This window comes from Vigna angularis, chromosome 6 (genome assembly GCF_016808095.1).
Source record: "Vigna angularis cultivar LongXiaoDou No.4 chromosome 6, ASM1680809v1, whole genome shotgun sequence".
NCBI classification, from domain to species: Eukaryota; Viridiplantae; Streptophyta; class Magnoliopsida; order Fabales; family Fabaceae; genus Vigna; species Vigna angularis.
Genome location: NC_068975.1, coordinates 36744148 through 36756710, shown reverse-complemented (window position 1 = coordinate 36756710; position 12563 = coordinate 36744148). Strand labels below are relative to the sequence as shown.

At 31.2% G+C, this 12563-nt stretch overlaps 2 protein-coding genes across 2 annotated transcripts; one reads left to right on the top strand and one right to left on the bottom strand.

Moving 5' to 3' along the window:
• Nucleotides 1–39: 39 nt before the first annotated feature.
• Nucleotides 40–2353, bottom strand: LOC108342174 (uncharacterized). The gene is made up of 6 exons (XM_017579895.2): nucleotides 2100–2353; nucleotides 1727–1939; nucleotides 1482–1577; nucleotides 745–890; nucleotides 421–640; nucleotides 40–338 (listed from the first exon to the last, which is right to left on the bottom strand). The coding sequence occupies exons 1-6, from the start codon at nucleotides 2232–2234 to the stop codon at nucleotides 156–158; spliced, it is 993 nt and encodes a 330-aa protein (XP_017435384.1). The 5' UTR covers nucleotides 2235–2353; the 3' UTR covers nucleotides 40–155.
• A 7030-nt stretch (nucleotides 2354–9383) lies between these two features.
• Nucleotides 9384–11399, top strand: LOC108342419 (7-deoxyloganetin glucosyltransferase). The gene is made up of 2 exons (XM_017580194.2): nucleotides 9384–10005; nucleotides 10319–11399. The coding sequence occupies exons 1-2, from the start codon at nucleotides 9486–9488 to the stop codon at nucleotides 11260–11262; spliced, it is 1464 nt and encodes a 487-aa protein (XP_017435683.1). The 5' UTR covers nucleotides 9384–9485; the 3' UTR covers nucleotides 11263–11399.
• Nucleotides 11400–12563: the final 1164 nt, after the last annotated feature.

The following is a 12563-nucleotide window of genomic DNA, read 5'->3' as shown; positions in this document are numbered from 1 at the left end:
CTTCTATGGTAACATTACATTTTTCTGAAGATGAAGCAATGGAAAAACGAAATTTTTATTATAAACTTGTCTTGAAACTGGCACACTTATTGTTATTCCAAGCCACAACCGTTGTACAGAATTTAAGCATGCTCTCTCACTCGACATTTGACAATCTAGTTTAAGTTTTGCTGTATTATAAGCTGTGCTCCTTCAACTAGCTGCTTTACCACTTCTCCAGCAGGCAGAATTTCCTCGATGAGACCAACACCTTCGCCAGAAAACATCACCATGCTCTCGAGATCTCCTGTAGTTGTCACGTTTGGAACAGTACCTGCAAAACGTCGTATATCTTTGTCCTGTTTCATGCAAAAAGTACAGTCAAACACAAATGTAGTAGACATTACAGTTGCATATAAGAATGTTAGCTTTGTTACATACCACGCCATTAATTGTTGAATGGCCAATGATGGGTTGGTTGGCTTCGTTTTCGTGTGCCGGAAGCGATCTCCATTCCTTATAGAAAGGTGTCTGCAAGACACGATGAGGAGCACCAGGCCATCTTGCCCTCCCAAACACATCCGTGTATGCAGTCTCATCAAATTCAACCAATTTTCTTTTGTATGTGGAATGAGCATTGCTTTCCTCAGTTGCCACAAACCTGCAAACAAGACTCTTGGCATGAAAACATATATGAAAAGGTGTAAAAATGATAGGAGAGCAATTTACTGAAATATGATTAATGTGAAAGTAATATTTCAAAACCTGGTGCCTAAACAGACGCCTTGAGCACCAAGGGCTAGAGCAGCAACATAACCCCGACTATCCACAATTCCTCCAGCTGCAATAACTGGTATCTCTCGGTCACCAACCAGATCGACCACCCTTGGCACCAATGTAATTAGACTATCCTGCAATTACATGAAAGGGAAAGCACTTTCTCTGAGTGGCAAAAATGTATAGTAGTAGTGTGTTGTACACAATTGAAAAAATATGATTAGCTATGATAAGCTCCAAGGATTTCAAGTATGAGTTTGGTCTCATTGAATACGAATTATCCTGAAAAACAGTATATGAGCATACATATAGTATTAAGGTTTTGAGTTAAAATGGTGTTTTAGCTTTTTTATATCACATACCCGTTACCTCAAGGTTTTAGGTTGTGAGAAAGTTACATATACAACATCTGCAATCACTACTACTACATAGACTCCTATATCTAAGTACAACTTGTCCCACTTGAAGTTTTCGTATCAAAGACAGATATGACAGACAGTGGGACACCAATGTTGTAGTCCATTGCGAATGTAGGTCTTTATGGCACTAGCCACTTCACTAACGCGAAAAGTTTTAGGTTTAGGGTTTAGAGCCGCTAAAGATTTTTTCTTCCATCTTATGATTGAATTCAAGCAGAAAATTAAAAATTCTTGTTAACTATCAACACCAAAACAAGACACTTATAATCTATAAATATACATCAAAATTATTATAAGCATGCACACCTGACCCATTACATGACCACCGGCTTCAAGTCCTTGTACAATTATCCCATCGACACCTGCTTCAATTGCCTGTTTTGCACCTTCAATGTTTCCAACCTGTAATAGGTAAAAGGTTAGATACCAATCACGGAATCATTAATTTGCAGAGCAAATCAAAGGAACGCCAAAATAAGAATATAATCTTCTCTTAGGATTTGCCTATAGTTAGTAACCTATTACTATTAATAAATGAACAGAAAACTCACTTGAGGAACAACTTTAACCCCAGCGGCGTGAGCCTTATCTACTAACTCCCTGGTACAATCACCCCAGGAAATTTGCAAGACTGCAACTTTTTCTTCCAGAATGACCTTCAAATTCTCCTCAAAGGGAAAGGCTAGAACGACGCCAACCCCGAAAGGTTTATCAGTTAAGGTCCTAGTCGTCTTTATGAGTCCCCTCAAATAATCCGGCGAGTCCTGTTAGAGTCAAATCAACAAATAATGGTTATACACCTCAGAACAATTAACTTGTAGAAAAAGATTGTAAATTTACACTGTATATGACAGTTAACAATGAATGGATGCACGAATTGAAGAAGAGAAGGCAGCGATAAGCAACAGGGAAGCATGAGCATACCGAATCAGGGGCCCTAAGAAGACCAAGAGCACCAGCATTGGCAACTGCAGCTACAAGTTGAGGACCAGAGATATCAGGGCCTAATGGTGCCTGAACTATACCATATTCAAAACCCAGTATTCCTCTCCAACCCATTTTGTTCTGAGTTTATCTTCCTTTACCAGTAAAAGAATCTGATGAGTGTCACGACCACGATGCACACTACATGTGTGAGGCTTTTAAAAGTAAAAAGTATGTAAGATTACAACATGTGCCTTTCTGAATTTAACGTAAGCAATCACGTACTAGTAGGGCTGTTCGAAATTGTTGACGTGCTCAATCATTATATAAAAGAAGCTTTAATACGTAATTTACTTTTCTAATTTGTTACATAATGAAAAGTGAGAGATGACAAAGCTTGTTACATAATTTAGTTACTTTTTTTAACACCTCTACTTCGTAAATTCTTGTCCTGTGGACTTAGCTTACGAACCTCAGAATCAGATAACAAAAACTATTTTTTTAAGGTTAAATAGAAGCAGACACAATTAGCTTAATATACCCAGTAACCCATTTATATTATTTTTATAAACTCACAAGTATTGGAGTTGAACTTGAACTCTTTTTAATGATTGAATTATAGTGAAATAAACTTAGTGCACACTATACAATTCATATACGACACTTCTCAAAGAATTGTAGACTTTTCTCTTGCACAATTGACTTGACTGTACATACAAGGATCGTTTCTCAGAAAACTTCACAGTATAAAGATGAAGTTGGAGCATCACAATTTCAGTAACCTTGCAATTGTCTTCATTCAAATGTTCAAAACTTGAACGTGCTTCATTTATAGTTTTATGTATCCCATTCTCACAAGTTTAAATGGTTGTTTTCATTTTGTTTTTTACACGAAATTAGATTAATTTTTATTCAGTGAAGCCAATTATCCATTTTACGTCTCAGAGCAGATAGACCAAAATGATTATAATTACTTATTGGTAAATCTTGCAATGAAGAAGCCTAAGACAAGTGAAACTCAATAACTATGTGGAGGTATATATAGCAAAAGATTCAACTCTACTTTTGGAACTTTATATAAGTAACGAAGAAAAGTGATTTTCTAGTTAGTGTTACTTTTCTAACATTGTATCGGATTTAAATATTTTAATAAACATCATATCTTAATAATATATTATTACAATTTATTTCAATATTCAATTTTGTAAACAATAATGTATAATTTGTGACCTAGAACCTCTAACATGTAACTTGTAACTTAGAATATATAATATGTAACTTAGAACGTGTAACGTGTAACCTGTTACCTGTTATCGGTAACCTGTAACATGTAACCCATTACTTATTATTTGTAACATGTAACTCATTACTTGTTACTTGTAACCTGTAACATGTAATCTGTAATATGTTACTTATAACCTGTAATATGTAACTTGTAGCTTATATCTTGTAACATGTAGCTTGTAGCTTGTAACTTGAATCTTGAATATTGAATTTTGTAGTTTCTAGCTTATAACTTTGGGCTTGTAAGTTGAATCTTGAATTTTGTAACCTATGTAATATCTAACTTGTAAACGGTAACATGTAACCTTATTAAATAGTATTAATTGAATAACAAACATACTGTACATATGATAATTAACGAAATAATTATCATACAACATGCAACCTACAACCTACAACCTACAACCTACAACCTACAACCTACAACCTGCAACATGCAACTACAACCTACAACCTGCAACTTGACACCTACAATATGCAACCTGCAACCTCTAATCTGCAACCTTCAACTTGGAACCTGCAACGTGCAACTTGTAACCTGTAATATATAACATGTAACTTGCAACCTGTAACCTGCAACTTGTAACCTGCAACTTGTAACCTGCAACATTTAACCTGCAACATGCACCCTCTTACCTGTAACCTGTAACCTGCAACCTGCAACTTGTAACATGTAACTTGTAACGTGTAGCTTGTAATTTGTAACCTATTACTTGTAACCTATAACTTGTAACCTACAACCTGCAACCTATAGCCTGCAACTTGTAACCTGCAATCTACAACCTGTAACCTGTAACCTGTAACCTGTAACATGTAACCTGTAACCTGTAACTTGTAACTTGTAACATGTAACCTGCAACCTCTAACTTGCAACCTGCAACTTGTAACATGTAACTTGTAACGTGTAGCTTGTAATTTGTAACCTATTACTTGTAACCTACAACTTGTAACCTACAACCTGCAACCTATAACCTGCAACTTGTAACCTACAATCTACAACCTGTAACATATAACCTCTAACCTGTAACTTGTAACTTGTAACATGTAACCTGCAACCTCTAACCTGTAATTTGCAACTTGTAACATGTAACTTGTAACGTGTAGCTTGTAATTTGTAACCTATTACTTGTAACCTACAACCTGCAACCTATAGCCTGCAACTTGTAACCTACAATCTACAACCTATAACATGTAACATGTAATATGTAACCTCTAACCTGTAACTTGTAATTTGTAACATGTAACCTGCAACCTCTAAACTGTAACCTAAAAACTGTAGTAACTTGTAACATGTAACCGGTAACCAAAATAAATAATAAAAGTGACATAATCATAAAAGAAATTCATAGACAAGTGATATATTTTTTTCTCCTCTCACATAACTAGAAAATAATTAATTAGTTTTATATTTGCATTAATGTAGTACTTCTGAAAAATATCCATTGGATTAAAAAGTTTTAGAACATTTTTCCGTACACACCGAATAAATCTTAATGGGCCACAATCGAACTTTTTCATTTGGGCCATAATTTCTCACTTGAAAGTTGGCTCAGTCTTCTAATAAATGTGGATACCTACTGTTGATAAATATAAACGGGGAAGAACCTGCTCTAGCCATAGTATCTATTCGTCATTTCCAATCATCAAGTCCAAAACAAAGGTCCAAAATATAATTTTTTGTTTTATAATTGTATGATAGTATTTTATGTTTTTTTACAAAAAAGTTAAATTATTTTTTCATTTTATTTACTTCTCAATTTAAAATGCGATCAATAATAAAAATATTATTATAATAACCATTGAATCTTATCAGTATGTTACGTTATATGTGTAATAAACAAAGGTTTAGTTTACAGATAATATATATGATAATAGATTTATAGTGTTTGGTGTTGTTTAACAGGATAGAGACATAAATAGAAACTTAAATTAAAAGGAAAATAAAGTTGAATATGCTCTGCGTCAATCTTATTGTCACGCATATTTCATACATTGATATTTAAGTTTTTTTTTTTATATATATATAGTAAACTTATGAAATACACAACTTGTTGCAAGGACTGTGTTATCCTAACTCCAGAACTTTCTGCAGCCTTTATTTCTTGCCCAACATTCACCATAAATTTTGCCTTTGAATTATTTGGGTTGGCTGGAAGTAGGTCCATGAATTTTGAATTGCTATAGTGGTTTGTTAAAAAAATAAATGTTCAAGTCAGAATGGTTAGAGATTCTTATGGTGTGGGATTGACTTAAAGATCCTCAATATTCGGGAATGTTCATCAAGTTGTAGAATCAAATATCAAATGCATAATTAGGAAGATAATAGGTTTTGGAATTGAGTTAAATATGTTACTGGAGACAAGATATACATGCTATATAGACTTAGAGGTCGTGTTATTCAACATGAAAAACTAAGGTACAGATGTTCTCGATCTATAAAGTTAGGTCAGACATAATAAGATTCAAATCATTTAAAAAGAAAATTCTAATTCTTTCACGTATAACAATGTTGGTTTTGGGAAATAATTGAAAATATCTTTATATAGGTAGTGATGACAAATTTTCTCTTGTAGTTACTGAAACTTTCCTAACATTTTATATGGGTTGATCATATCTTAATAATATATCATTATCATTTGTTTCAATATTTAATTTTATAAAAAATAATGTTTAAGTGATGCTTTCTTTTAGGCTTAGACAAAATATATTATATCTGTTTAATAATTATTATTTTAAACGCAATAATGTTTTATTTTTCTTAAAAAAAATATCCATTTCTCTTTAAAATATTCACTGTGTAATAATGATATATATATATATATATATATATATATATATATATATATATATATATATATATATATATATATATATATATATATATATTTAGACATACTACTTAAATAATTTAAACTTATTTTTTATAGCCTCTTATTACTCGTTTAAAAATTATAAATGACTAAATTTATAATAAAAGGATGGTAGTAGTCTTTCTCTTACGTTAATATGTTTTTGTAAAAATTTAGAAAATAGAGTATTAGGATTGATAGGTATTTTAAAATAATAAGATCGAGTGTTGTTAATATTAACATAATTCAATAATATAAATATATTTTCATAAACTTATCTCTTTATCTAAAACAATCATGACTTCTCTATGAGGTAAGGGAAACTAGTGTTTATGTTTAAATTTTAGCTTAGAATTGTGATTGATTGTTGTTAGGATGATATGATGATTTAAATGTAATTGAGATAACCATTTTAGTGTTCATTTGTATTTTGATGAGTGTAATTAGTTATGTGATACTTTGATGTCTTGTATGATTTTGTTTTGGATTGGATTTGTTTTGTGAATGTTGTTGTGTGAAGTTTAGTGGTATAAATTTAATGTAGTTTGAGAAAAAAAAGGATTTTGAATGAGTTATTGGTCATTTTTAGTATAAAAAGGAGGTTTTCATAGGTGAGATTTTGAATTAAGGGTCAAAAAGGAAAAATTGAGTTATAGGATGTATTTGGTGATCATTGAAACTTGTTAGAGCCTTGAGTTAGTAGAAATTTGTTAAAATAATGGTTGGTAGTTAATAGGTTGTGTTTTGGATGGTTTTAAGTTCATCTTTATGGGTTTGGACTAGTGAGATTTAAAAATAGAAGGTTTGAGGCAAATTGGAATGTTTTAGGTTTGTGGTTGAATCATTTTTTGTGATATTTTATTGTATACTTAGTGATATGGTTTGAAACATGTGATGGTATAGAATTATGGTTTTAAGAGTTCTAAGGAAAGAAATCTTATTTGTGGTATCAAAGTGTGTTGATATGATTGTTGGAAGCTCAGTTTTGGAGGTTATACTAACATTTTAATGATCATTCATTTTAAATTAGAGATAAGTGGTGCATATGGTGAGAGTAGGAGGAGCTAGGTACTTCGTTAATAGACCAACCTTGTGTATGTGATAGGATGAAATTCATTGACAATAGCTCTGCAAAGCACTAGAGATCACCACAAATGCATGAATCTCAATAGTTTGTGCTTAATTCTTTTCTTCATTAGTTTATTCTTTCATGTGTGTTTCTTTATGGGTTGTTATTGTGTTTATCCTTTGGACGTTGATCATCTGATGGGTGTGAACAAAGGAAGAAGACTTGTCTCTTTGAACAGATTTTGGGTAGAGATGACGCTAATGTATATATATATTGTAAAATATATATATATATATATATATATATATTGCTTTTAGATGTACTAGAAGATATTATTGTACATAGTTTTTGGATTAGTGATTTATATATAAAATTTGACTTATAATTATATTTAGATAAATGTGATGTGACTTTGTATTTATTTGTTAAGTGTTTTATTTTTATTTATTATGTGATAACTTTTGTATAATATTTTTATTATTTAAATGAGAAGTTTTTTCAAAACTAACTTTTTCCAAATGAAATCATAAAAGTCACAAAATTATAAAAAGGAATTCATAGATGAGAAATATACTATTTTTCTTATTAAATTTTTTCACATATTTGTCTGAATTTATTTCTAAGACAGTTACATATCATAAAACAAAAACATTTTCTACTTTCCAACAATTTGAGAGTAACTTTTCCTCAACAGTTTTCTGCTACCTTTGTTATAAAGTATAACTAGTGGATAACGTTACTCGTTATAATTTAATATATTTTTAGAACATAATTAAAAGGCCTTCTGTTAAAAATTATAATTATCATAAATATTAAATTTTACTATAAATTAGTAAATGTTTTATTGTAGTATTTTGAAATGGCATTTATAAATAATGAGTCATTGAAAAAGATGTTTAATTTATCTTATAACCTTTTCACAATAGTTATAACAAGATAAATCTGCAGCACTCCGAAGTCTCTGCCACAAGAATGAAAGTGTCCTTCAACTTCTCGGTTCAGAAAATAATTAATTAGTTTTATATTTGATTGATGCAGTACTTCTGAAAAGCATCCATTTAATTGAAAATGTTTTAGAACATTTTGGGCCACAATCGAAAATTTTCATTTGGGCCATAATTTCTCACTTGAAAGTTGGCCCAAAAGAACTGGCTGTACCCATAGTAGCTATTTGGCATCTCCAACCATCAAGCATCTGTAATAAAATAAAGGTCAAAAATATAATTTTTCTGTATAATTATATGATAGTATTTTATGTTTTTTTAAAAAAGTTAAATTATTGTTTTATTTTATTTATTTTTCAATTTAAAATGTGATCAATAATAAAAAAATAGTATTATATTAACCATAGAATCTTATCAGTATGTTACGTTAAATGTGTAATTAACAAAGTTTTAGTTTAAGTAATATATTATGTATGATAATAGATTTACAGTGTTTGGTGTTTTTTAACAGGATAGAGACATATATAAAAACTTAAATTATAAGGAAAATAAACCTAACAGTTTAATATTTTAATAAAGAAAAAAGTATGCGTAAAAGTTTCAATGCAAAATGTTACTTTATCTATAATCGACAATATAATGAGAGTTATAATACTATATTTTAAAAACCAAAATATAAAAATTAAATCATGAACATAGAATTAATATTTTAAAATATGTAAATAAATTAATGTCATAAAAGAATGTGACAATTGTTTCTGTTGATTTATCCGAACGTGGTAAAATGAGTTTGAAAAAAGTGTATATATTTATCTTTTTAAAACAATAACTTTAACTTTTTTTCTAGTGGTATGTGTTAATCGGAGAAAAAAAAGTTGAATATGCTGCATCAATCTTATTGTAACGCATATTTCATATATTGATATTTATGTTTTTTTTTTTTAAGTAAACTTTAAAATACACAACTTATTGCAAGCATTGTGTGGTCCTAACTTCAGATCTTTCTGTAGCCTTTATTTCTTGCCCAACATTCACCATAAATTTTGCCTTTGAATTATTTGCGTTGGCTGGAAGTAGGTCCATGAAATTTTTTCCTTTTCTTGGTATCATTGTGGAAAAATTGTCAATTCTGTTAAAACGTGGGAATAATGTTTATAATTTGTGATTAGTGTTACTCTGCATGTCATGATATAAGTACAGTCTGTTGTCATCTTGCAAGAGAAGAAAGGAAAAGCGAAAGATGAGTTACATTGCAGATAGAAAGCCTCACGCTGTGGTGACTCCATATCCAGCACAAGGTCATGTGACGCCGATGTTCCAATTAGCGAAGCTGCTTAACCTCAGAGGCTTTCACATAACCTTTGTCCACACTGAGTACAACTACAAACGCATGCTCAAATCAAGAGGCGCCAACGCTCTCGATGGCCTACCAGATTTTCGCTTTGAGACCATCCCAGATGGCCTTCCTCCATTGGAGAATGATGATGTTACTCAGCCCGTACCCGCAACTTTTGACTCTATCCGAAAGAACTTCCTTCAACCCTTTTGCGACCTTCTTCATAAACTCAACCATTCTGCCTCTCAGGGTCTCATTCCCCCACCTACTTGCTTAGTTTCTGACGGTTGCATGTCCTTTGCTGCACAAGCTGCTCAACGATTTTCACTCCTTAGCGTTATCTGTTGGACTTCCAGTGCCTGTTCGTTCTTGTCTGCCATGACCTTTCCCACCATGGTCGACAAAGGTCTCGCACCACTCAAAGGTTACTCGTGTATAATTTATTAGCACGTGTTTGTTAGGTACTTCTTTAGCACAAAAAAAATGGTGCCAGTCAAATATAACTTTTATTTTTAAAAGGTTCAAGTTTTGTCTGTAGAGCACTACTTTTTCATCAAGTGGAACTTTTTACGGAATTTTGTAATTATCTTATTGAGATAACTTTTTGTAGAAATTATATCAGAATCTTAAAGTTTTCTTATAAACAAGTATATGGAAGAAAAATGAAGAAGTTGAAAGTCAATTAACAATTCATACGTGCAGCTTTAAGCAATGGCTTTTGTGTTTATGATATGCAGACGAGAGTTATCGGACAAACGGGTTTTTGGACTCCAAAGTTGACTGGATTCCTGGAATGGAGAACTTTCGGCTGAAGGACATGTATGCCTTCCTATGGACAACGGATCCAAATGATGTAATTTTGCAGTTTTTCGTTGAATTTGCAAATACAATTGATAAAAACTCAATAATTCTTTTTAACACATTTGACGAACTTGAGAAAGATGTATTGAATGCTCTATTCTCTATTTTCCCTTCTGTTTATCCCATTGGTCCGTTCTCTTTACTTTTAAACCAAAGTCCACATCACCACTTGGAATCTTTAGGTTACAATCTTTGGAAGGAAAATACTGAGTGTGTTGATTGGCTCGAATCCCAAAAACCTGGATCTGTTATTTATGTGAATTTTGGCAGCATCACGGTTATGTCTGCTGAGCAAATGTTGGAGTTTGCTTGGGGTTTGGCCAACAGCAAGAAACCGTTTTTGTGGATAGTTAGGCCGGACCTTGTCGTCGGAGGTTCCGTGATTCTGTCATCAGAGTTTGTGAATGAAACTAGAGACAGAAGCCTGATAGCAAGCTGGTGTCCACAGGAGAAAGTGTTGAACCATCCTTCAGTTGGTGGTTTCTTGACTCACGGTGGATGGAACTCCACGGTTGAAAGTTTTTGCGCTGGAGTGCCAATGTTGTGTTGGCCATTTTTTGCAGATCAACCAATAAACTGTAGATATATGTGCAATGAATGGGAGATTGGGATTGAGATTGATAGAAATGCGAAGAGAGAGGAGGTGGAGAAGGTGGTGAATGAGTTGATGGTAGGGGAGAAGGGAAAGAAGATGAGAGAAAAGACGATGCAGTTAAAGAAGATAGCAGAGGAGACAACAAGACCCGGTGGTCGTTCATACATGAGCTTGGACAAAGCAATTAAGGAGATGTTGCTTAAGCAGAAGACATCATTCGATTGAAGGTTGTTTCTTTTTTATAATGTTTTTCTGTAAGATATTCTCCTTTAGAATCTGTTGCACCAGAAATAATTTGGCGGTTAGAGCGCCATTTTGTGTTTTATTGGTATAACTACGCAATATCAGTTAGTTTATGAATCGATGATGAATAAATAACGAGTAATAAATCCTTATAAATTGAAGTAATTTACAATTCTTTTTACAATAGAAAACAGAAGCATAAATAATTGTTCTTTGGAAACAATTAATAATTAATCTTTAATTGGTCTATCATCTTTTCTCTGAATAATCAGGTTTTTTTTGTTGTATTTTTTCTTGTGAGAATAAAGAGAAAAAAACAAGAAGGATGAGAATTACAATGTATAATTAAGGATTATGACCTCTTTATTTAATCTTTCTTGATTATTTTTTTTAAGTTTTAATAATTTTAATTTAGTTCCTTCAACAAATTGAATTTATTATTGGTCTTTACACAATAAACCTTTTATGACATATATGTATACATAAAAACCACACTCAATTAAAAATTTCTCAAACCGTAAAACATTCATATGAGTAATATGCTCTTGAAAGACTTTGAGTGTAAGAGTCTTATCAAGAGATCAAGGAGTTTGCCCTTAAGTGTTTTATGGAAATTCAATCATTTTGTACTCTTTCTTTAAGGATTGATTTGATATCATAGTAATTTGAGTGGTCTTTCAATTTCTTTCATAATATGTAATCCTGTGACAAAAAGAAGTAATATTTCTTAATTTGATACTTCATAGGATGACTCAGAAACTGAAACCATATCCAATTTATGTCACTTTTCTTAAGTTTTAATAATTTCAATTTAACTCTTTCAACAAATTAAAATTATCATTAATCTCTATACAATAAACTTTTCTTAACATATATATCTTTAGTTATATTTATTTAATTAGATTACTTTATTTAGTTAATAAAATATAATAACACTGACATATTTAATGATTTGTTATATATATATAACCCAAAATTACTCAACATGAAAAATTAAGCTAGAGATGTTTTCGATCTATAAAGTTATGTTAAACATAATAAGGTTTTGCCAAATAATTGAATATATTTTTATATAGATAGTGATGAGAAGTGATTTTCTGTGTGACTTTCCTAACATTATATCGATTATAAATGTTTTAATATGCATCATATCCTAATAATATATCATTACCATTTGTTTCAATATTTAATTCTGTAAATAATAATGTTTAAGTGCTACTTTCTTTTAGTTTTAGACAAAATATACTATTTCTGTTTAATAATTATTATTTTTAAGGCAATAA